General features: G+C 35.9%; 5 protein-coding genes and 1 pseudogene across 8 annotated transcripts; 1 reads left to right on the top strand and 5 right to left on the bottom strand.

Moving 5' to 3' along the window:
* Positions 1-48: 48 nt before the first annotated feature.
* LOC103837660 (phosphoinositide phosphatase SAC6) lies at positions 49-3,601 on the bottom strand. The gene is given in 20 exon segments (NM_001302038.1): positions 49-179; positions 263-329; positions 439-531; positions 613-706; positions 810-882; positions 976-1,084; positions 1,170-1,269; positions 1,350-1,448; positions 1,562-1,632; positions 1,739-1,816; positions 1,905-1,991; positions 2,083-2,189; positions 2,270-2,350; positions 2,457-2,490; positions 2,579-2,635; positions 2,730-2,787; positions 2,899-2,990; positions 3,081-3,208; positions 3,293-3,376; positions 3,460-3,601. Coding segments are annotated over 20 exon segments (1,785 nt in total).
* A 257-nt stretch (positions 3,602-3,858) lies between these two features.
* Positions 3,859-8,772, bottom strand: LOC103837659 (protein GRIP). Its single transcript, XM_009114016.3, has 22 exons — positions 8,566-8,772; positions 8,134-8,455; positions 7,937-8,052; positions 7,691-7,860; positions 7,488-7,581; positions 7,293-7,379; positions 7,089-7,169; positions 6,888-7,013; positions 6,465-6,573; positions 6,307-6,386; positions 5,994-6,122; positions 5,817-5,917; positions 5,580-5,713; positions 5,396-5,493; positions 5,197-5,316; positions 5,083-5,110; positions 4,918-4,976; positions 4,717-4,788; positions 4,584-4,631; positions 4,397-4,502; positions 4,260-4,318; positions 3,859-4,182 (listed from the first exon to the last, which is right to left on the bottom strand). The coding sequence occupies exons 2-22, from the start codon at positions 8,435-8,437 to the stop codon at positions 4,057-4,059; spliced, it is 2,247 nt and encodes a 748-aa protein (XP_009112264.2). The 5' UTR covers positions 8,438-8,455; positions 8,566-8,772; the 3' UTR covers positions 3,859-4,056.
* Positions 8,773-9,004: 232 nt separating this feature from the next.
* Positions 9,005-11,841, top strand: LOC103837662 (thiosulfate sulfurtransferase 16, chloroplastic). Of its 3 annotated transcripts, none has more exons than XM_009114019.3 (4): positions 10,840-11,023; positions 11,137-11,219; positions 11,300-11,424; positions 11,521-11,841. In XM_009114019.3, exons 1-4 carry the CDS (start codon positions 10,932-10,934, stop codon positions 11,593-11,595), a joined length of 375 nt encoding a protein of 124 aa, XP_009112267.2. In that variant the 5' UTR covers positions 10,840-10,931; the 3' UTR covers positions 11,596-11,841. The 3 variants fall into 3 exon arrangements, with proteins under 3 accessions (XP_033134130.1, XP_009112267.2, XP_009112268.2); XM_009114020.3 differs by having other exon boundaries at positions 10,841-11,023; positions 11,137-11,201; XM_033278239.1 differs by having other exon boundaries at positions 9,005-11,023; positions 11,137-11,424; positions 11,521-11,778.
* Positions 11,842-11,865: 24 nt separating this feature from the next.
* LOC103837664 (bifunctional nuclease 2) lies at positions 11,866-14,268 on the bottom strand. 2 transcript variants are annotated; one of them, XM_009114021.3, is made up of 9 exons: positions 13,851-14,263; positions 13,271-13,539; positions 13,134-13,190; positions 12,978-13,043; positions 12,818-12,889; positions 12,617-12,723; positions 12,430-12,521; positions 12,298-12,337; positions 11,866-12,218 (listed from the first exon to the last, which is right to left on the bottom strand). In XM_009114021.3, the coding sequence occupies exons 1-9, from the start codon at positions 14,104-14,106 to the stop codon at positions 12,173-12,175; spliced, it is 1,005 nt and encodes a 334-aa protein (XP_009112269.1). In that variant the 5' UTR covers positions 14,107-14,263; the 3' UTR covers positions 11,866-12,172. The 2 variants fall into 2 exon arrangements, with proteins under 2 accessions (XP_009112269.1, XP_033134143.1); XM_033278252.1 differs by lacking the exon at positions 11,866-12,218 and having other exon boundaries at positions 12,298-12,521; positions 13,851-14,268.
* A 255-nt stretch (positions 14,269-14,523) lies between these two features.
* LOC103837758 lies at positions 14,524-15,800 on the bottom strand (annotated as a pseudogene).
* Positions 15,801-16,033: 233 nt separating this feature from the next.
* Positions 16,034-18,828, bottom strand: LOC103837665. The gene has a single exon (XM_009114024.2). The coding sequence runs from the start codon at positions 18,673-18,675 to the stop codon at positions 17,755-17,757; it is 921 nt and encodes a 306-aa protein (XP_009112272.2). The 5' UTR covers positions 18,676-18,828; the 3' UTR covers positions 16,034-17,754.
* Positions 18,829-23,758: the final 4,930 nt, after the last annotated feature.

The raw sequence follows: 23,758 nt of genomic DNA, 5'->3' as shown, positions 1-23,758 counted from the left end.
TTGGAAAAAAAAAACAAATGTCCATGGGAGGAAACAAAGGGGTTTATCTCAAGGTCTGGGCTTGTGCAGACGAGGCCTGTTGCAGAAGATCCGGCCGTTGGCCCTCATGACTGCCGCTACAGCCACACTGATACCCGTCCATACCAATGAGAAAAACAAGTGCCTGTAATCACTCCCAGCTGCACCAAAAAGACACCATTTTTTTTTCTCAGCCTTCTATGGCCATTACTATTCCTACTCCAAATCAAGAGAACAGGCGTACCTCGTTTCACAGACATTGTTGCAAACCATAAACTGATCAGAACCACAGCCAAAGCCACTGGAAAGTTCTGAGGAATCAGAGGTATTTTGATATTAGACCAGAGTATATATACATTATATAGATATATATATATAATTAAATATTCTTAGATATCTTAAGCTAATGATTTTGCTTACGGCTACAGCCTCAAGACCTCCCTTTCGAGGCACAGGAGCCATGTCTCGGCTCACAGCAACTATATAGTGTCCTTGCACAAGATCAATCGCATCCTTTTATACCCAACCAAGACTATCAACAGTCAGTACAAGTTTGAGTTACAAAGTGTACAAGCTATGGTTAGAACCACCAACCTGCTTAGTTCCATCAGCAAAGTTGTTCAGGTAGTAGCGTGCGAGGGCATTCCAGCCATCATTAAGGACCCCTTGAACAGTCCTTCGACCATACCTTAAAATTAAATTAAGCCAGTTTGCGTGTGTTTAGTGAAAAAATTTAGATGACAACACTCTTCTCTTGGGTACACTATTGTATTAATAGATTTGCGGCCTACCTGACAAAATCTCCTTTAAGTGCAGGAGTGCCGGAGTACTGAATGCTAATGTCATCACCGTGATTAGCCCATACTGAAGGCAATACACAAGCAACCAACATGTAAGTTAATTTTATTCACTAGAGCAAAAACCAGATCTCTTGTACGAGAGTTATTAGCTACTAACATATTTTATAGCGCTCGTCAAAATTTAGATGCGAGCTTATAGCTTCTTCGGCGCCAAAAACACCAATCCTTCTGAGTTGAAGTTCCAGCATCTTGCGGCCTATCATGCTCTGCATTGTATACTTTTGGGATAAGCACAGAGATAATAATCTAACAAAGAGAAAAAGAGACTGTCATATTGTTATTAAAACTAGCCTGCGTGACATTTGTACGGTCTAAGCAATCTATGCAGTTAGTGCGCACAATACCAGACTGCTCCTTCATTTTCTCACCCTTTTCGTTCAACAAAAAGTACCTGTGTGGTCAAACATTAGTTTATGTTAATTTCCATAAAACTCCCAAGTCAAAATGCTGAGGAGTGGGAAGGAATAATACCCGTTTTTGTCAAGGAAATCCTCCATCTGCTCATACAGAATTGCTAAGCGCTCAAAGTGAATATGCCCACATATGTGATGAAAATCAAAGTGCAGGTATCTACAAGATCCAAGTGAGTTTGATAAGAATATATATATATAATACGGTGAAACATCTATGTAGTAGTAGCAAAGGGGATGTTTTTATCAGAGGAATGGATTATGGATATATACCTTACATCATCACCGTTGATGTGCTGCATAGCACCTGCAAACCTCTCGCTTAATCGCCCCTCACCTCCATGCTGAATAAGGAATTGAGGAATAAGAATTTCAAGTATACAAACAGCAAACGGAAGCAGTATCTCGCATCCAAAGGCCCACTCAAAAAGGACATATATATTCATTCACCTTATTGACAAGATCAACAGCCAAAACTGATCCATATTTTTTCCTGAGGTCCAGAAAGTGACGCTCAGCTATCCTCGCCTGCAATGGGAATATATCCCAATGGATGTTACTTTTAAAAGTGGTAAACATACTAATTTAAGGGCGTGAAACTAGAGATTGCACTCACAGCTTCTTCAGGTTGGACAATCTCAAATTTGGGCTTGTAGGTCAGATCTACAATCTGATCCCACATAAAAGGCATGGATCCTCTAATCTGAGGAAAATGTAAAACGACGATAGGAGAATTAAAATTATGACATGACCAAAGACTTTGTAGAGGGTAAGGGAATATATCATAATATCACCTGAACAAATGATGATGTGTATCCGTTCATGTGTACAATTTGCTCACTCTCCACAAAATTAGCAACATAACCATCAGGGTCAGCTCCTCTTCGCCACATGCGGGTACCTTGCAAAGCAAGAGACAATCACAATCTATGTATAGAGCACCCGATAAAATAAAACAAGCTAGAGAGAAATGCATTTTACCATTTCTTCTGGTGCACCTCCTAGCAATCAGAGTAATGTCAACGATATCTCTTCCAATGGCTGTTTGAAAACTATGGAAACGTGTTAAGAGGTTAAGGAAATGTCTAAAGTCATGATCGAGTAAGAAAACTCATGATCCTGCAGAGGACTGAGATGGAAGAAAAGGAACTGATAGAATAAAGGATATTTCCTTGAATTACTGGAAGCAAGAACTGATCAAGCTACAAAATGAAAGACAACAAAAGGTGATATTATTTTTGCAAACAGAGCAGTGAACTTAAAAAAGGTAGCCAAGAATAATTCACTAACCTTATTATCGATAAGCACTTCTAACATATAATTGTTCCAAAGAAATCTAGGCTCAGCCTGCCATGAAGAAACAAAAAGTTAAATTTTCTGTCCATACACAAGCCAGCCAGGAAAGAATATTGTATGAACTATTGTTCTACATGGGGGACACCTGTCTCCACAGAGGAAGCGACTTAGACTCATCCCCCAAATCATGCAAGCGCTGTGCACTGAAAGAAAATATATAAAACGTATAAGAAAAGAAGAAGCACACACATTGAATAGCAGAAACTGGGAACTGTTTTTGTGTTCAATCGTAGCATGAAAAGAAGAAGAATAACCTGAGAGTCAAGTTAATTTCATATGAAAAGTAGAGACCATTTGTCCTCTCTGCAACATTTAGCAGCCTAGAGAAGTCAGTCTCCACCTTTTTCTGCGGAATGCAGTACAAATGATTTCTCATTGTTGCTTGCTGCTCATATAAATATACAAAATACAAGATGGAAGACGGAGTAGATCTCACCTGTTCTTCAGGCGAGTTTTTAAGTGAATGATCACAAGGAAGAACCTTGAGGGAATTAATTTTGAAAATAGTATGCCCTAGAAACGAGCCAACAGATTCGCTCTCTGTCACCACCACCAAGTATGATCCTGAAAATTAACCAAAATTTCTTTTGGCTTCATATCGAATGAAGATGAAGAGACATCCACAAAGACAAATCTTATAATAATAACCTGCAAGGAGCTTTAGCATCCCAACGACACCGAAAATAGAACGGATCTTAGGGACACGCAAAGAGTTGCATTCAGCGACTTGATCTGAAAACAAGGAAAGTAGCAGAGAGGAGCAGACATAAGATATCATTGCAAAGAGAAAACGGAAAAGAAAGGCAAAGCCAAACCAATAAGCTTCATGGAGCCGTCAAGACGACTAATGTCCAAGCATGGAGCGGCCGAACCATCAGTCGGCTCGATAACGTACTGATCAGGGAATTCCCATAAACGCAAGCCAGAGTGTAATCTGTGCTTAGGAGGAGCCTCCATCGCCAACACGACACAGGAAGATTGGAATCAATCAATCAATCAAAGACTGTCTGTAACAGAGAAATATGGAAAAAGGAATATACCCACCCCCGAAGGTTGAGGCAGCAGTGACCCGTTCAAATTGATTCCGCCCAACCCGCCTCTTTTAACTGAACTAGTTTAGTTTACCAAAAAAAAACACCAAGTCCAAAGCTAATTTGCATTAATGACTGTCATTAATCTGATTATCAGCAAATTATCTGTATGGATTTTAATGATCCAACTCAATTCATTTTCTTTATAAAAAAATAACATCTGGACAATGTGTTTTCTTCGCTTTTTATAGTTCATTATACAAAACGCAGGACTTAAGAAAGAGAGAAAAAGACAAGTAATATATGTGAATCTTATAATCTTGGTCCAAAAAAGAATGTGATGTAGCTCTCGTCTCCAGTGTCCAGTGGCCACCAACCAAACTAGGAAAATGAGAATCTTGAGAAGAGGGACAGACCTGAACCTTCACTTGCCACACCACCTACACTCGCTTCCGTTGCTGTTGCTGTTGTCGTTGAGCTATGGTACGCTTGCTGACACTTTTGGATCTGCCATTTCCGTCACACATGGTTAGTTTTTTTAATAAAATTAAAAATTCAGCAAGTTCCAAGCCTAAGATTTTAACCTCCTCCGGACTGAACTGGAGCAACATTCCCACTACCGGAAGTAAAGCTTCCACTTCACCTGGCAAACATCACATGTTATGTTTTTCCCTACATCAACAACTTTTTATGTCTTCACAGCATTGTTTTCTTTTTTTACCTGTTTCTAACAGCTTTAAAATTACATTCTTTAGGTATGTCATATCTACACCTTCTCTTTTCTGTTTTCTTTCCATCTCCCTCAACTCCGTTTTTAGCATGGCTTCCTGTCATCCCCCAAAGCTTGAAACAAAGACAGCAAACAAACAAACAAAAAAGAAACGATTGACTCTGGTGTAATCACATACCTGTTGACTGTGAAGCCGGTTTTCGCGCTCAAGCTCCTCGATTTCATCCTGATTCAGAATAAACAGTTCGTTAAAATAAGTGATACATGGGTAGCAACAGTTTTTGAATAAGATGCGACCAATTCTAATATACCTGAAGAGCTAAAATATGCCGCTGTGTCTGTGCCAATTCTTCTTCCCTCTGAGCTTGTTGCCTTGCCAATATCTTAAATTTTTGAATATTATGTGTTAGTGATTAGCTCTGAATCATTACTTTTGAATGAGAATTTATGTTCTAGAAGTAAAGGTCAGTGCTTGCTTAGACAAGAAGAAGGTTAACATTACAAACTCCTACCAGAATCTGGTGTTCTGCGGCAGACGTGCTCAAGTTAGATACATCCTCCTGTTTTGACTCTGAAACACCGTTTTAAGAAAATAACAGGTTAGCTAATGAAAGGCAGCACCTCTGATTCCTCTCTAAAGTTAAAAAAAAATGGAAACAGAAAGAATCGCATATTACCTGTGTTGTTGTTCCCATAGTGGTGAACCTGAAATGGAGATATGTTCCACTTAGTGCCACATGAAGAATGCAAAAATATTCAGATGAAAAAACAAGGGAAGCAGATCTACGTACTACTGGTTTTGATTCCATAGATTTTCGAAGGTTTTTAATTTCATCCACGAGTCTGGATATCTCTCGATCCTTTTCCTCAATGAGTCTATCTGCAAGCTCACGTACTGATTCATGCTCCTCCTGCAGGTATGTCAGTTGATCAGCGAGCCTCACAAATTATTATTAGAAAGCCAGAGCACAATTACTAAAATTGAACTACCTTCATTCGTTTATTCCTCAGCTTAGCATCTTCGAGTTCTTTTTCTAGATCTTCTGCAGACGATGCTTCATTTTGAGCGGTTAAAGCCTCACATCTTCCTGTATATTACTATAAACTTTTAGAAAGAGAATTTCAGTCTCCAAGAACCAAAGAAGAAAATCGAATTTTGATTTCACTCAATTACGTCGCCATGTTTCTTCTAAAACTCGAAGGTCTTCTTCCCACGCTTGTTTCTCCGCCTGATTGCGAGCAAAAGTGGAATCAAGCTTCAATTCAAGACTTTTGATCTGCTCGCTGGCATCTTTAAGTGCTCCAGCTCTGAAATAAATATGAAAAAAGATCATCAGAGTTGTGAATCGGACGCTTGAAAAACTCCACAAATCAATCCCCTGAGAACATTATTTTCAGTTGTGAAATATACCTTTCCTCAAGTTCTTTTTCAAGACTAGCTAAAGCACCCTGAAGATCTTGCCGTGCCTTGTCCCTCTCTGACGATACCAAATATACTTCCTTTTCAGCTTCCTAAAAAATATATTTAGTTGGTAATAACGTTGATAACCATCTAATTAGCTCCATCTTACAATTCTGGATAACTTACTTTTAAAGCTTCCTCAAGAGATTTGATCTGTTCAGAGTCTTTAGCTGCAGCCAGCTCCATGTCCTTCTTTTGAAGAAGCGCGTGAGCACGGATCTTGTAAGAAGAAAATTCACTTTGGAGACGGTCGATCTGCAAAGAGTTACAAAAACTCAATGTTGTTAAGGTGAGACAAGCTTCAGCAGAAGATTCCTTAAAGCTCACAAAGACTCTTTGATTTCGTGATACTTCATGTTATGTGAATAACTAATACATCCGTTCTTACGCAAGCAAGGAACACTATCTCTCGAAAGAACAAGAAAAAAAAACTATGTACCTCTTCTCTTGCACCTTTGAGTTCAGCATCTTTAGTGCTTAGCATCTGGGTCTGCATGGACATTTCAGACCCCAGCTGACCTGACAATTTATATGAATGAAATGTATATATTTTCATCGAAAAAGTAACACATAGGTTTCATGAACTCTGTAAATTACTTCTCATTTTAGCCACTTCGGTTTCGGCGCGTAAGTAGTTGCTTTCAGCGATTTCCAGTTTAGATTTGAGAGCATCACATGAAGCTTCCCAAGACTCCTTTTCTTTTTCCTGGAGAAACAGAAAAAGTTCCAAAGAATTACAACAGAAGGAAGTATAAAAGTTTATACGGCCAAAGAAACCGAAACTCCAAAAATGCTGTCCCATGGCTAGTGACTGACGCGATAAATCATGTTTACAAATGTTCATACGCACTAACATGTTCATTCCCTGGTTTAATAACTACTAGTAAATCTGCTAGATCCAAGATTAAACTCGATTGAATACTAGTACGTGAAACAAGTTCTTAGAATACAGGAATGAACAACAATGACAAACAGACAGGAGAAAGTACTAGGAATCCATCTTTTAAACATTCCACTTACATTCTCCGCTTTAAGGTGTGCGAGCTCTCCTTTAAGAGTTTCTGCAGCAGCCCTTAACCTTGCTGCTTCGCCAGTTGCAGCTGCCTCCATCTCTGCAATTTTTGATTCCTTCTCTGCAAGTAGTACCTAAAATAGAAATATTTTGGTGTGAAGAAATAATCACAGATTTCAAAATTAGGAAACTTAGTAACAGGACTTAACCTGCAGAGTCGAAATGGTTTCGGCTGCTTTGTCCCTCTCAGATAAAGCATCTATGACCTGTGCTTCCAAACTCTCTAAGTTCTGTCAAGAAGGCAGAGAGAAGAGAAGACCTTGGTTAATCATTATCATACGATGAAAAAGGCAATTGGTGTCGCATAGCACATAAGAGGCAACTATAGTTAGGCTGATCCTGATGCTGACTACCTTCTGATGTTTGGCTGACAACTCAGTAACTGCAGCTTGCTTTCTCTCTTCCACGGCTTGTAATTGATTCTTCAGGTCCTCCAGCACCTAAAAATTGAAAGCAAGGAAGCATATGAAGCAGAGAGTATACACAGTCCTCTATCTGTCTCTTTCTACGAGTCTCTAGTTTATTGCAGTAAATGAAAGAGAACAGACCTGGTCCTTGTCAAGAAGTGACTGTTGCAACGTCTCAATCTTATTTTCTTTAGGCTGCAACGAGGCACGTAGTTCCTCGATAGTATCCCTAAGCCTGTGTATGGAAACAAAATCAAGTAGTCAGAGTCTGAGAGGTAGCTGGAGAAGTTGAGAATCAAAAAGCAAGAGCAGAAGAAAATTAAAAAAAAGGCTGACTATCTTACTTGTTATTGGCACTCCTTAGCTGTTGCCTCTCCGCATCCATAGCTTTGAGTGCTTCATTAGCCTGTTGCCTAGTGCGCTCCAAGTCTTGCTGCATAGACGAGTGCTGCGAAGATGCTCGTTCAGCTGTTTCACTCACTTCCCGGAAACGAGCGTCAAGATCGTCTTTTTCCTGAAGATAAGCAAGATATTTAAGTAAAAAAAGTGTTTTTGGAAACTCAAACAAGAAAGCATGAAGGATAATAAACCTTTTGGACTTCTTGAATGCGTTGTTTAGCCCTTTTGTGAAGCCTAGTGAACTTGGCGTCCAGGTCAGCGTACTTCTCTTCGCGCTCTTTGATCTCCTGCTCCAGTTTCTCCTGAGCTACACACACAGAAAAAAAGAAACAAGAGATGAAAATAAATAAAAATGCACAGATCCTGTTTTCTCAAATAATGGCAAAACCTTGGGAAAACTTGGTGGAGTATTCTTGAGCTCTTGCATCAGCCTCAGAGTAGGACTCCCTAAGATGCTCAAGAGCTTGCTCAGCCGCAACTCGAGTTTGTTTCTCTACATCGATTTCTCTACTCAATGATTCCACCCTTTCTTCAAGTTGTTTCACTTGAGATGACGAGTCCACCACTTCCGCTTGGTCCTTAAACTGGGATCTGAGGAAGTCGTTTTCTAATCTCAGTTCAGCAATCATTCGCAGTAACTCATCGTCGGAGTGAGGAGTGCCACCGTTTTCTTCTTCTCTCTCCTCGGCCATGGTTGGCAGAAGATGTCTCTGAATTTCAGAAAAGGAGGAGTGGAAATCGCAATTTCAATTGAATCAAACAATCAAAACAGAAGAGAAGAACTCAGGGATTTGATGGTGAAGGGAGAAGACAGGCTTACCACCGTGAGATGAGGGATCGGAGCACGAAGCAGCGAGGGATTGAAGCGTGCGATCGATCGCCTGGACTCTCAGTTAACGCGATTTGGATCTCTCTCAAACCAAGCTGAAAAGTGGACAAAACGACGCCGTTGCTTTGTCCGTCGACCAGTTTGTGAGAAACATAAAGCCCATTAAGCATGGTTTTGTGAAAAATGGAGCCCATTAAGAATATTTGTAAAGCTCAAGGTCCATTTAGCATGATTTGTAAACACGTGGCCAAGCGTATGACCACGACCACGTGCGTTGACTTTCCCTTTCTGATAAATATGAGTTTGATGTTAAGGAAATATCTTATACTAAAAGGATCTATATGTAAATACATAACTCTACGGTTTAACCTACTTGTACTACTGTATAAATACTTTGTACATGTCTAATAAAAGATTCATTCAGCCTTATATCTCTACATGGTATCAGAGCCCGATCCACACAGTCCAATCCGATCCATATATCGATCCAGCCCAAAGTCGGCCCATCGATCCTTGCCCGAGCATTCCGAGATTGACGCTCAAAGAGCCATCATCTCGAGGGGGCGTATTAGGGATAAATGTCCCACATCAGATATTGGAAGGGATCATAAGCAATATATAAGATGGATGGCCACTCCACTTAGCACCAATTGGTTTTAGGTTGGAAGCCCATCTCGCAAAGCAATGTCTAGGGAGTTCAACTCTACTAATGAGAACCATACATGGGACCTTGTAGAAGCTACTCGCAAGATGAATATTGTGGGCTGTCGATGGGTGTTCACCATTAAATATAATCCAGATGGTAGCATTGATCGTTACAAGGCACGAATCGTGGCTAAAGGCTTTCATCAACAACCTGGGATTGACTTTAATGATACCTTCAGCCCGGTGATTAAATCAACCACCATTCGGTTAGTCTTGGGTCTTGCCGTTAGCTCTGACTGGCCAATACGGCAAATAGATGTCAACACTGCGTTTTTACAAGGTCATCTCGATGAAGAGGTCTTCATGTGCCAACCACCTGGGTTTACTGATTCAGATCGTCCCTCACATGTCTGTCGTCTGCGGAAAGCAATTTATGGACTCAAACAGGCTCCTCGTGCTTGGTACTCTGAACTTAAATCTTTCCTACTCAGTGTTGGGTTCCAGAACTCACTTGCAGATACATCTCTATTTATACTGCGCCATGAGGGCAAGTTTGTGTACCTCTTGGTATACGTTGATGACATTCTTGTCACGGGCACAAGCACAGACCTTGTGCAACAGGTTATTGATGCTCTGGCCGCAAAATTCTCTATCAAAGACATGGGACATCTGAGTTATTTTCTGGGAATCGAAGCTACTAGAACACCACAAGGGTTACACCTAATGCAACGGAAATATGTCACTGACTTGCTACACAAGACAAATATGCTTCATGCTAAGCCTGTTGCGACCCCTCTTCCTTCGTCTCCAAAGCTCACCTTGAACTCGGGTTCTCCACTGTCTGATCCTGCTGAGTACAGAAGCGTCGTCGGAAGTCTTCAGTATCTCGCCCTTACTCGTCCTGATGTCTCGTACGCGGTCAACCGTCTCTCGCAATTCATGCATAGACCTACAGTGGATCATTGGAACGCGGTGAAACGTGTCTTGCGTTATCTCTCTGGTACTCTTACTCATGGCATTCTCCTACGCAAACAGTCCGCTCCTCTTCTTCATGCCTACTCCGACGCCGACTGGGCTGGAGACAGCGATGATTATGTCTCCACCAATGGCTATATTGTCTACCTCGGTTCTCAGCCTCTGTCTTGGACATCTAAGAAACAGAAAGGAGTTGCTCGCTCATCTACTGAGGCTGAGTATCGTGCTGTAGCCAACACGGCCGCAGAAGTCCGATGGGTATGCTCGCTGCTCACTGAGCTAGGTGTCAATCTTTCCTCTGCACCTACCGTGTATTGTGATAATATTGGTGCTACGTACTTGTGCGCCAATCCTGTGTTTCACTCTCGCATGAAACATATTGCGATTGATTATCACTTTGTTCGCAGTCAGATCCAGTCCCATGCTCTCCGAGTCACTCATGTCTCCACGCATGATCAGCTTGCTGATGGCTTCACCAAACCTCTGCAACGAAACCAGTTCCAGAACTTACGAGCCAAGATTGGTGTCACCAAGGTTCCTCCATCTTGAGGGGGCGTGTTAAGGAAATATCTTATACTAAAAGGATCTATATGTAAATACATAACTCTACGGTTTAACCTACTTGTACTACTGTATAAATACTTTGTACATGTCTAATAAAAGATTCATTCAGCCTTATATCTCTATATTTGATTGACATCCAGATCCGTAGAGTGTTTTCGGTCCAGTTATAATCAATGGCGGAGGGGGGAAACAGAGTCCCATCGTCGGTGTCGGTCATAGACGCCCACGAACTTCTTCAAGCCGGCCACCGCTATTTGGACGTCAGGTGAGTACGCCGCCAGCCTTTCTCTTTTCACCTTTCACTTTTTATTCCCACCGACATAGAGAGATAACTACTTTTTAGACATTGCCCAACTCTTGTTAATTGTATGATGATAGGACTCCAGAAGAGTTCAGCCAGGGACATGCCACTGGGGCCATCAACGTTCCTTACATGAACCGAGGAAATTTCTTCGCTTTCTGTAATTTTTTCTTCTTTTTTTGTTGTTGAAAAGTCATGTTCGTCTGTATTTACTTTCCCGACTGCAAAAAAAAAATGCAGGGATGTCAAAGAATCCAAACTTCTTGGAACAAGTCTCCTCCCATTTCGGAAAAGGTGATGAGGTCCTTGTGGGTTGCCAGAGCGGGGGAAGATCTTTGAGAGCCACGGCTGAGCTTCTTGATGCTGTAACCCATCATCCCAACAAAAAACTCTTTCTAACTTTGAAGCTTTAACTTGTGTGTTTTAGACTAGTTTTAATACTATTTCGGAATTAACTGCAGGGTTTCACGGGAGTCAAAGATATCTCCGGTGGCTATTCTGCCTGGGCCCAGAATGGTCTTCCTACACAAGACTGAGTGATGACTCACAGTCACCGGTCACCACCATCTTGTTTCAGAATCTTATGTCTTTTTCTTTGAAATAAATACATCAGGAGAGTGTTTTCCAGGTGTAAAATGAACTATTGTGCGATTGCTCACATTACAGCTGTTGTGCCCACTACTTATGGTATACACGAAAACACGAGTGGTGTGTTGTGTTGATTGCATCCTAATGTCTTATTGCATATATATATATATATATATATATATATATGTCCGCTTCTCTTGAGACATCGTATTTACCAATTCATTCAAAGTAGAAACTCACATACACTGAAGAAAAGAAATGAATTCAGCGTCTTCTTACATTTACATTTTTTTACACTTTACCTCAGATATTCATTCTATCTTTGGTCTACTTTTTAGCTTCTTCATAATACCATCAACCAGCGCCTTCATCTAAACTTACTACATGCAATAGGGATACCGTCAACAATCTAAGCGCATCTTATATTTCTCCTGAGTCCTCTCCATACCCTTTTCATCACACTTGCATTCTTTTAACCCAAGCCTTTATCTACATCCATTTCCTTTTCTTCCTCCTATTCTTTCCCTAGTCGTAGCTCTCAGGAGTTGCTAAACCCTCGTATACAACTGAGCTGCAATCAAACCGACTCCAATTATCAACGTCAGCTTTCATTATTGCTTCTCAATTGGGGAGTTCATATATCTACTCACCTCGAGTTCTGAAGCTTCTTCAACCGGTCTCTCCACATCGCTACATCCCAGGAAAAAAAATAAATATTGAGGAGTTTGCAAAGCACATTGAACACACATGACATAGAGCAGAGTAACTGAGTAAGTATATACCTGCATCGGTGTACCTTTCCTCTTTAGACGCCAAATTCATATTCCTCACTAGTTTAAGCTCCTCCGATATGGGATCTGGTCCCTCTGGAGCGCTGTACAAGAAGAGACCACAACGTGGTTAGCAACTGTAAGAGAATCACACATAGTAGTAATAACCCACGGGGAAACTAGACAAGCTAAAAAAAACCTGTCAAGGATAACATTAAAAATGGGCTTTGTGCTCTTCGGTCTGCCTCCATAACCAATCTTGATAGCATCTTCCAGGACAATTGTTTTATTCACGTATATCGGAGCCTGTGACATGACAAACCAAAAACAGATTACTATTTTGAGGGAAAAGAGAGCCAGAAAGCAAAAACAGTAATCAGATAACTGTTTCAGTACATACCTGGCATGCTCTTGCAACGTTGATGGCGTCTGATGGCCGTGAATCAATGCATATAACATCATCGTCTCCTGGCTGCCATGACAGATGGTTAACACTAAGGCATAAATACTTCTCTTTTTTAAAAACATTTCGGATGTTTGTACTCTTTTTTTCAAGTTACCTTGCCGAGATATAGGCTTGCATAGTAAGTGTTGAAAACTCTACTTGTAAGCTTTACCATTTTAACCTGTCAATGATACAGTTACAATTCGTTAACTAAGTGGAAACGAGCTATATGAAAGTTAAAAAAAAGAGGTAACATGGAACGATGATGTACTTGATGCCCAAGTCTGTCGACAAGAGAAGACACAAAGTGGAACTGATCAGGGCATTCCTAAAAACAGAAAACAGTGTTAAATTAAAACTGCAAAAACATCAAAAAGGATATGATGATGATGATAATGATAATGATACCTCAATGTGGCCTTGGAGTGGAGATACGTCTAATAGTGTCTCAACAGCAGCATCCCCAACAATAAGGGGAAGCAAGTAGTCGCCATCACAAGAGATCTTGAGAAAAATAGTAGGGTGCTTGAATTGGCGAAGGAATCCAAGTCCAATAGGCAAAACGCCAACCCTGGATTCACTCGCTCTCACCGCAAAAGGTGGGAGATGCCTTGATGCTTCCCAAATCGAATCTTCCCGGAATCCATTTCTCCTCATTTTGTAATGCATACTTGTCTCTGTTATAGACAAATATTTTTTAAATAGCCCATAACAAATTTTTTTTTTGAATTATACAGAGGTATCAACTGATTCAGACTAGTCACGTGTTGCCACTGTCCGTCCTCTTTCCTGGCGATACCGAAATGCTAATTTCCCAGTGGCCCGAAATGTTAATTTCCCAGTGGCCGGGATTCGAAACCAGCGGAGCCCATAACAATTTGGTTTCATCATAACAAGATTAAATAAATAACAACTTATTGAGACCTTAGACCTAAACAACAACCACAATCATTTGCAAAGTGCTAAGAGAGCCGCATTGAGATGATACCTGCGACGAGGACAGAGGCTTGGAGAAACTCGAGATCGGGATCCCCGAGGCCGGATCGGGAGGTGGAGCAGCAAATAGGAGATAGCTTAGGGGAGCGGCGAGAGCGTAGCGATCTGAGATTCAATTTCAATGGGATGCAGCAGCGGAAGGAAGAGGAGGGAGATGAGAGCGAGGCTGTGTAGGCCGTGAAGTCGGAGGAGGAGGAGAAGATTCCCAGATCGGAGGAAGGAACAGATGAAAAAGCAACTCCTGGCATTGTGGGTGGTTGTTGTTGAGAGAGAGAGGAAGGAAGAAAAAGTGAAGCAGAGCACAAAAGTAGAATGAGAATGGGGAGAAAAAGAAACAATGATGGAGAGAAGAAGACGAACGACTCTTTGATATTTGCTATTTTATCTTTTAATGTGAACCCAAGGAGATAAGGTTTATGACTCTGCTTTATTTAATTAATAATCAAACTCTCCGAGATATTACAACAGCACGTGGGGTCTCTCTCTTCCTTCTCTCATCTTTTACCTTTAGGTTAGAAGTTAGACCGATGATGTTGAAAGTTAAATAATAGAACTGGAATATACTAATCAGATCAGTGTTGATGTGCCTTTTGTTTATGTAGAGACTGTAACAGTAATAACACGTGAATAAATGTCGACAGTATCTCCACTCTCCCGGCCTTTGAATAATTTTACATGATGTCAAAACAAAACAAAAGAAAATTACATGTGTCTACTCTATTAAAATGAGCTGTTGCTGTTGAAGGTGTTAGCCCCATCAACTACATCAGGTCGCATGACGTTGATATTTCCGAAAGTCGGATGCGGGAAGCCAGGTATGATCAGAGAGTGGTGGAATCCGGGGACGAAAAATGACAGTGAAGAATATGAAAGAACTTATGTAAGAATGTCGGAAAAGATTCTAGAACAAATGGTGGTTAGAAAGGTTTTGATTCCAGCAATGGCGGTGTATCGATATTTGTAAATCATGGGAAGTGAAATGTGTTTTTGCAAATATATTGAAGTGAGAGGGATATGTTCGAAGCCATTTGGGGGATGAGAGGACTCGATGCATCGGAAGCAGGAAACAACTTTGTTAGCAAAAGATGCAATGAGTTTATCTGGAAGAGCAAAGATGGTTGAGAAAATGTCTTCAAAACCAAAGTTTTCAAGCCAAAACCATGTAGCCATGACAAGGAGTGATTCATATGGTAATCTTGAAAACTGTAAGACCAGTTTAGAGAATATCACCCTCTGTCGGGCATGGTAAGTGTGTAGTTGGTCTAGTGTGGGAGGTGACATGACTATTTTGTGATGGGGAAGAATGTGAAATTGACTGGTAAATATAATGTCATCCTATTCGTTTTATACACATATGAAAGTGATATTTATGTAAAAAAATTATTTTGAGCCAATGAATGCAAATATTTAATTATTATTTTTTCTCTTTTTTTGGGAGAACAAATTTAGTTATCTTATCTAACCAATACTTTGTAGTAGTTTTAAATAGTAGTTACAAATAAATTGAAAGCGACCATTTTCTTAGTTAGTTTTGTTACAATATTCAATGTTGACTATTAGATATAAATTTTCACTCCATTCTGACATGATTATTTTGGAGTTAATTTAACATTTGGCATTGAGTGCTAATCTATACTATTTAAACAGAAGGATGACAATGCCTTTAATTTTTTTAATATTTACAATAGTATATCATTACTTATTTTCTGAATATTTATTTAATTAAATTCTACTGTAAAACTAAACATTTAAAACTAACAATACCCTAATCATACATTGCAGCCCTTTTTCTTCTGCCCTCTTCACTTTGCTCTCTTTTCCCTTAATTTATTGAAATAGATCTGAAATAGCTCTTCCATCATTAAACTTATGGGCTAAACATCATTAAAGATCCTTTTTCTCTAAAATAATCCCATCGATCAGAGAAAATATCATCAAGAATCAAGAACATCCGTTTTTAAGGAAAGGAGGGATATAAATAAATAAAAACTCTGTTGAATGGCTGTGGAGCTGGAACATCTAAAAAAGAGGATGAAAGCGATCAAGAGGTAACTGATTTCGATTTCACAGCATCTTATTATGGATTATGGTATTACGAAACTTATGACATAGAACCATCTAGAAAGTTTAAATTGTTATTCCTCAAGAATCTTGTTTTTTTTTTCTGCTCTGACAATTAAACTTTTGTCTCTTTGTATTTTTTTAAATTGTTAACTTTTAAATTTTAAATTGTTATTCCTCGAGAATCTTAATTTTTTTTTCTGCTCTAACAATTAAACTTTTGTCTCTGTGTTTTTTAATATCTGTGGATTGTGTTGCGCACAGTCAATACTAATTTTATTATTACTACTAAACCAAATGGTGGAAGATGATGGCTGCAACTGAAATGATTTTTTTTGAATTAAAATGATATGGAATGATTGGGTCTATTAATTCCACATTTTTTTCTTTTGTTTACCATTAATGAAATAGAATAATCATTTCATCAATTCCATAAATAAATAGAAAAAAACAAAGAAAACGATTTCATAACAAATTTGTTCATGAATAAATGGAATGGATCGATTCCATTTTTATATTCTATTTCTGTTAATCAATTTATTATATCCACTAATTAAAATATTTTTATTCTATAATTTAAAATGTTATGGAATGATTGATTATATTAATTCCACAACTTTCTATCGTTTACCATGAATAAAATAGAATATTCATTTCATAAATTCCATAAATAAATAGATAAATACAAATAAAATGATTTCATAACAAATTTGTTCATGAATAAATTGAATGAATCAATTCTATTTTTATATTCTATTTATGTTAATCCATTTATTTTTATTCCACCAATTCAACTATTTGTATTTTTGAATTAAAATGATATAGAATGACTGATTCTATTATTTTCACAAAATTTTCTACCTTTTACCATAAATGAAATAGAATAGTCATTTCATGAAATCCATAAATAAATAGATAAATACAAAAAACTATTCCATAACAAATTTGTTCATGAATCAACGGAATGGACCGACTCCATTTTTATACTCCATTTCTGTTAATCCATTTATTTTTGTTCCACTAGTTCAAATATTTGTTTACCAGTTACAAGAGAAATTTTTTCAACATTTACCAATAATTATGACATGTTATTTATTTTATATTGTAATATATGCATTTTAAAAGGATAAAAACTAGTGCATGCAAACCACATGTTAGTGTCCAGTAGTTAAACTTAACATGGGAAGTCATGGGCTCGAGTGCCGCTGGGAGGTGATTATCTTGAAGGACCTTCGGGCCCAATACGGAGAAGCCTGCTAATATGAGTAAGAAATTTGAATTTAGTAAATATCTGCCAATTCATGTTCAAGTTAATATTTTACCATATATAGTTTTGTGACATTTTATTATACAGTTTAATTGTTTTCACGTAAATACTAACACAAAACAAAACTATTATATGAAATATACAATTATATACTTTTTAACAAGCTTTGAAGAATATTAAATTGAAAAGTAATCTGATAGTGTATTCTTTTGAAATTGTTTTTAATTTGATAATATACTTACAATATGGTACTCGGGAAATTATTCCTTCAAATCGATAGAACTAGATAAAATTCTGACTAATCGCCTAATCAAAAGTGAATCATAACCTCGATAAAAAAGAGAGGATGTGTTCATGCACAATATAGTGTTGTGTTACACTTGCTTTAAAGTAAACTTGCAGTGACATTCAGCGGTAAATTATGTGAAAAGATATTCCATTCATAATGAGAAAGTCCAAATTAAATAGATAAGCATAAGGCATTACATATGTTTTTTATTATTAAATTATAACATAAAGATAAAGATGAAAAAAAAAAACTTAGACTTTCTTTCAACTTTTAGGTGAATCAAGTACGTCTGTCCTTCTTCTCGTTGTATTTACGAGCCCTAATGTGTTTACCATTGATCCGAAACTTTTGGATCTTCTCACCTTCTAGTATGCGATCCACAGTAACAACCGAGTCCAAAACCAGCTTTGCAAACAGTGGTTGTTGCTGAACATTATTACACGCAATTATGTTAGGTGAACTTACGCAATCTCCTCGCATGTAAACGCCTACCACACACTTTTCTCCAAATCTGTTGGTGAAAAGCTCCTTAACTTCGGCCTGCGACACAGGAAAGCCACGAGAAAACGTTATAAACATCGTTCGGTCGTTCTCACTTTCCATGCAGTGATCGTTCCACTCCCAAAGACCCTTTGGGAAGAGGAATGAGCTGTTGCTGTTGAATGTGTTAGCCCCATCAACTACATCAGGTCGCATGACGCTGATATTTCCAAAAGTTGGATGCGGGAAGCCAGGTATGATCAGAGAGTCGTTTAATCCAGGGACGGAAAATGGTGGGGAAGAATATGGAAGAACTTGTGTAAGAATGTCGGAAAAAATTCTAGAACAAATGGTGGTTAGAAAGGTTTTGATTCCAGCAATGGCGGTGTATCGATGTTTGTAAATCATGGGAAGTGAAATGTGTTTTTGTAAATATCTTGAAGTGAGAGGGATCTGATCGAAGCCATTTGGGGGATGAGCGAACTCGATACATCGGAAGCAAGAAACAGCTTCGTTAGCAAAAGATGCAATGAGTCGATCTGGAAGAGCAAAGATGGTTGAGAAAATTTCTTCAAAACCAAAGTTTTCAAGCCAAAACCATGTAGCCATGACAAGGAGTGATTCAGATGGTGATCTTGAAAACTGTAGGACCAGTTTAGAGAATATCACCCTCTCGTCGGCATGGTAAGTGTGTAGTTGGTCTAGTGTGGGAGGTGACATGACTGGTTTGTGATGGAGAAGAATGTGAAAATGACTGGTAGATATAATGTCATCCTACTCGTTTTATACGCGTATGAAAGTGACATTTATGTAAAAAGGATATTTTGAGCCAATAAATGCAAATATTTTGTTATCTTATTATTTTTTTCTCTTTTTGAGGGGGGGGGGGGGGGGGGGGGGGGGGGGGGGGGGGGGGGGGGGGGGGGGGAATTTAGTTATCTTATCTAACTAACTAGAATTTTAACTGCGCTACGCGCGGATAAGATATTATATGTATTTTTCAATTCTAAAAAATAATGTATAATATTATATTATATTATTTAAAGAATATAAATAAGACTACATAACATAAATATTTTTTTTTATTTTCTTTGTGAAAATCATTATGTTGTTTGATTGTTGTACTTGATTCACATATTTGCATAGATATTTATGATAGATGAATAACTATATTTTTATTATCAGTAAATAGTATATATTTATTATATAATATAAGAAAAATGAAATTATTTACTTTTTAACAAACTTGTCTCATGTTGGGGACTCGGTTATAGACATATCATATTCGAAGGAAATATTTTTACACTTATCAATCTTTTTAATAATCAAGAAACAAATCTGAATATCAAAACAATATCTCATACGATCTCTTTGTGAAATAACTGCTCTCAAAAAATTGAATTTATGCATCAAAAAGGACTGGAAATGGATGTGTATATGTGTTATCTAAGTCAGCTTTACAAAAAACTATTTATAGTTCATATATCTTTATGTCAATCCTATTTTTTTGTCCATCATTTCTTAAACATCTTGAAATAAGTAATGCTAATTAATAATAAACTTTTGGCTCAAAAAATAAAAATCAAATTTGTCTAATTATCGTTTAATTTGTCTAACTGATATATGTATTTCTCAATTCTAAAAAAAAATGTAGAATATTGTATTACATTATTTAAAGAATATAAAATATGACTACATAACATAAATATATTTTTTAAATTTTCTTTGTGGAAATCATTATGTTGTTTGATTGTTGTACTTGATTCACATATTTGCATAGATATTTGTGATAGATGAATAACTATATTTTTATTATCAGTAAATAATATATATTGATTATATAATATAAGAAAAATAAAATTATTTACTTTTTAAACAAACTTGTCTCATGTTGGAGACTCGATTATAGACATATCATATTCGAAAGATACATTTTTACAATTATCAATCTTATTAACATTGAAAAAACAAATCTACATATCAAAACAATATCTCATACGATCTATTTGTGGAATAACTACTCTGAAGAAATTGAATTTAGGCATCAAAAAAGACTGGAAATAGATGTGCAGATATGTTATCTAAGTCAGCTTCACAAAGTATTATTCATAGTTCATATATCATTAATGTTCATCCTATTTTTTTGTCCACCATTTCTTAAACATCTTGAAATAACTAATACTAATTAATAATAAACTTTTTGGTGGAAAAAAATCATATTTGTCTACTTATCGCTTAATTATTTTATTAATATGGTCTAAGAAGCTTTCAAGTGATATCATAGTTTAATTTATTAGTTTTTTTTGTTAATTTTTAGAATTTTTTGTATTTAAGATTTTTTTTCATATTAAACTTCTATTTATTTCACAAAATTGATATATATATGTCGTAAAAATTACCATCAAATCTGTTTTACTTATTTATTATTTTGTTTTAACGAAAATATACTTTTTAAATAATTTAATTTAAAATAAAATTATAAATTAATTTGCTGTATTCTAACAATTTCATTGATTTAATTAATTTGCTTTGGTGGATAACTTAAAAAGTTTTCATATGAATCAAAGAAAGCAAGCTTATGTTGTTATATTATATTTATTTTGTGTATATAGAATCTATATATAATGCTAGTGTAATAAAGAAAGAACATTATTTTTTTGTAACTTCAAAAAGATACATTATTACAATTTGAAATGAATCAAAATTGAATAAAATGGTAATTAAATATTTGTAAATCTAATTGTTTAGTTGGATTCTCATGAAAAAAAATCGATTGGTTAAACAAATGTTTCAAAATTTGTTGTGGTATTGTTTTGTCTATAAATTATAAAATTTATTGAATTAATATATTTAATTATTGCATCCTTAAATAATATTTTATTAAGACATTAGAGAAATATGTTTTGAGTTGTTTTGTCAAAATTGTACAAAAATCTATGCTTTTTCATATTTGTAACTTAAAAAAGATACATTATGACAATTTGAAATTAATCAAAATTGAATAAAATGGTAATTAAATATTTGTAAATCTAATTGTTTTTTTATCTTGTTTAGTTGGATTCTCATGAAAAAAAACGATAGGTTAAACAAATGTTTCAAAATTTGTTGTGTTATTGTTTTGCCTATAAATTACAAAATTTATTGAATTAATATATTTAATTATTGCACCCTTAAATAATATTTTATTAAGACATTAGAGAAGTATGTTTTGAGTTGTTTTGTCAAAATTGTACAAAAATTTATGCTTTTTCATATTTGTCACGAAAATTTATATGTTAAACTTCTTTTTACAAAATTCTTAACTTTGTCACGAAAACAAAAATCTATGCTTTTTCATATTTGTCAACGTTCTCACACTTTCAAAGAATATATTAGCTTAGTCACTTACTTATTTTTTTTTTACAAAACAAAGTATCGGAGTCTTGAAAGTTAAATTCTTATTATTCTAAATGTACATAAGAGTTTGTGATTACATACTTAGTGGTTCTTGTATATATGTCCAAGAAAGTTTCAATGGCTTAGTGGTAACTGTCCTATATATATATCATACTAACCCGGGTTCGATCCTCACTTTCGCATTATTTTTTTATTTTTTACGAAAAATAAATGAGATGACATGGCAATTTCGGGCTTTCTGATTGGTTGATTTTTCTATCCTACGTGGACACTCTCTCCATGGCTTATATCCCCTTTTAGTATAGTATAGATGCTTTGTGGTAGTTTTAAGTAGTAGTTACAAAAAAATTGAAAGCAACCATTTTCTTAGTTGGTTTTGTTATAGTATTTGTGTAACGACCCTGATTTTGGTTTAGTAGCCCATGGTTTAATTTAATTATTTGATTGAACCTAACCACTAATGAACCGAGTTATATATATCCATGTGTATATAATCCCTTCTAAAACCTAAAGCGAAAGAAAAGTTTGTTGTATCGAGAGAAAGATCAGCCGCCTCCTCCATTAATCTATACTAGAGATTGACCCGCACGCCCGTGCGGGTGTTAATTTTTACGGTTTTATAAATTATTTGTTATTTTATCATTAGTGTTATATATTTAAGATGTGTCGTCGTATAACTAATTGTATTCAAAATATTTGGATTGAATCGGGTAATAAGATTATTTTTGGTACAAATATACACTCTTTTCAGATACATTGGTTAATTAAATATTTTTATATTTCTACACATCAAAATCAAAATCATTCAGACCCGAGAGGATCCAACTCAAGCATCATACATAAATTTATAATATCCAAGTGGCGCCTAATTTAAAAATCCAAAAAAATTAATCCCGAAAGAAACAACTTGTACCTCAATGAGTATCCGAATGTCCATACTTAACTGATTTTGCAAATAGATTAAAAAGAAAACTCTTTCTATATATTTGGCAAAAATAAGAAAAATAGAAAGAATTTTTTATTTAATAAAATAGTTATATGAAGTGAAACATTAAGTGATAATAAATGTAATACTTTTTAATTATTTTGATTTAAATTATTATCTTGTTCATATAAACTATGTCTTTGAATTATGTGTTTTGCTATGTAATTTTTCACCAATTGGAACTAAGACAAAAGAAAGTTTTAGTAAAACATATTAAACCAAACTATTAACCATATGCAAAACTCGGTTATCTTACATTTTTATTTTTTTTATAATTGCACAAAGTTAATATTGATTAACTAATAAATAAAAATCTACATTATTACTTTTACGGTAAATATAATTAATGATGTGATATATTGTTAAAGTAATATAATTAATGAAATTACTAAAATAAAACTATACTTATATTTTTATACATTAATATTTGTTTTTCATAAGTAGTGTTTTATATTTTAGATATGTCGTAATATAACTAATTGTATTCAAAAGATCCGGATCGAATCAGATAATATGGTTATTTTTGGTACAAATATCCAAACCCGTTTCAAATACATTGGTTATTTAGATATTTTAGGGTCATATACATCAGAACCAAACTCATCCAGACTCAAAAGGATTCAACTCAAAACCTACACATAAATTTATAATATTCAAAGAGTGAGTAATTTTAAAACAAAATAAAACGATACCCGAAAGGAACGACTCGTACCTAAGTGGATATTTAGTGTTCATGCCTAACTGATTTTATAAATTAATATAAATGATATTTTTTATGTGTTTTGCTAAATTAAGTGAAACTGAAAGAGTTTTTTTTATTTAGTAAGCAATTATATTGAGTGAAAAATTAAGTGACAATGAATGTAATTCATTTTTATTATTTTGATTTAAGTTATGATTTTATTCACTAAACATGTTTTTGAATTATGTTTTTGGCTACGTAATTTTCCACTGATTGAAAAAAAAAACGTTATAGTAAAACAAATTAAAACAAACGCTTAACCTTATGCAAAACTCAGTTATTTTACTTTTTTGATTTTATAATTGACACAAAACTAATATTGATTAACTAATAAATAAAATCTATACTATTATTATTATGGTAATATAATTAATGATGTGAAATATTGTTAAGACAATATAATTAATATGAGTGAAATATGGAAATACAATTAATGTAGTACTGCTATCTTCGTTTTCAAACAATTTTCAGTTATAGTACTATTCATGTTTCCAAACATTACTAAAGTGTACTTCAGTTTTAATAATATAGATATCTCTCTCTGGTTCCCTTCTTCTTCACGTGTGCATGGCTGTCTATCGGAGAAGACGAGACGTAATCACCGTTCACCAACCACCACGGCTCACACCTTGAGTCATCACAGTCCACCGGAGAGACATGCCGTTCCATTACAACACCAC

The sequence above is a fragment of the Brassica rapa genome, chromosome A09 (genome assembly GCF_000309985.2).
Source record: "Brassica rapa cultivar Chiifu-401-42 chromosome A09, CAAS_Brap_v3.01, whole genome shotgun sequence".
Classification (NCBI taxonomy): domain Eukaryota; kingdom Viridiplantae; phylum Streptophyta; class Magnoliopsida; order Brassicales; family Brassicaceae; genus Brassica; species Brassica rapa.
This window is presented reverse-complemented; position numbering and strand designations above follow the sequence as displayed.

What these genes read in the sequence shown, in the direction of transcription:
- LOC103837662 (XM_033278239.1), top strand. Translation starts at nt 9,259, where the DNA reads ATGTCTAGGGAGTTCAACTCTACTAATGAGAACCATACATGGGACCTT.
- LOC103837664 (XM_033278252.1), bottom strand. Translation starts at nt 14,106, where the DNA reads ATGCCAGGAGTTGCTTTTTCATCTGTTCCTTCCTCCGATCTGGGAATC. An exon ending in AGCCTCTGTCCTCGTCGCAG is followed by an intron (nt 13,540 to 13,850) that starts GTATCATCTCAA and finishes TGTCTATAACAG; the next exon opens with AGACAAGTATGCATTACAAA. An exon ending in CACTCCAAGGCCACATTGAG is followed by an intron (nt 13,191 to 13,270) that starts GTATCATTATCA and finishes TTCTGTTTTTAG; the next exon opens with GAATGCCCTGATCAGTTCCA.
- LOC103837659 (XM_009114016.3), bottom strand. Translation starts at nt 8,437, where the DNA reads ATGGCCGAGGAGAGAGAAGAAGAAAACGGTGGCACTCCTCACTCCGAC. An exon ending in CGAAGTGGCTAAAATGAGAA is followed by an intron (nt 6,387 to 6,464) that starts GTAATTTACAGA and finishes ATAAATTGTCAG; the next exon opens with GTCAGCTGGGGTCTGAAATG. An exon ending in TCAAAGGTGCAAGAGAAGAG is followed by an intron (nt 6,123 to 6,306) that starts GTACATAGTTTT and finishes AACTCTTTGCAG; the next exon opens with ATCGACCGTCTCCAAAGTGA.
- LOC103837665 (XM_009114024.2), bottom strand. Translation starts at nt 18,675, where the DNA reads ATGTCACCTCCCACACTAGACCAACTACACACTTACCATGCCGACGAG.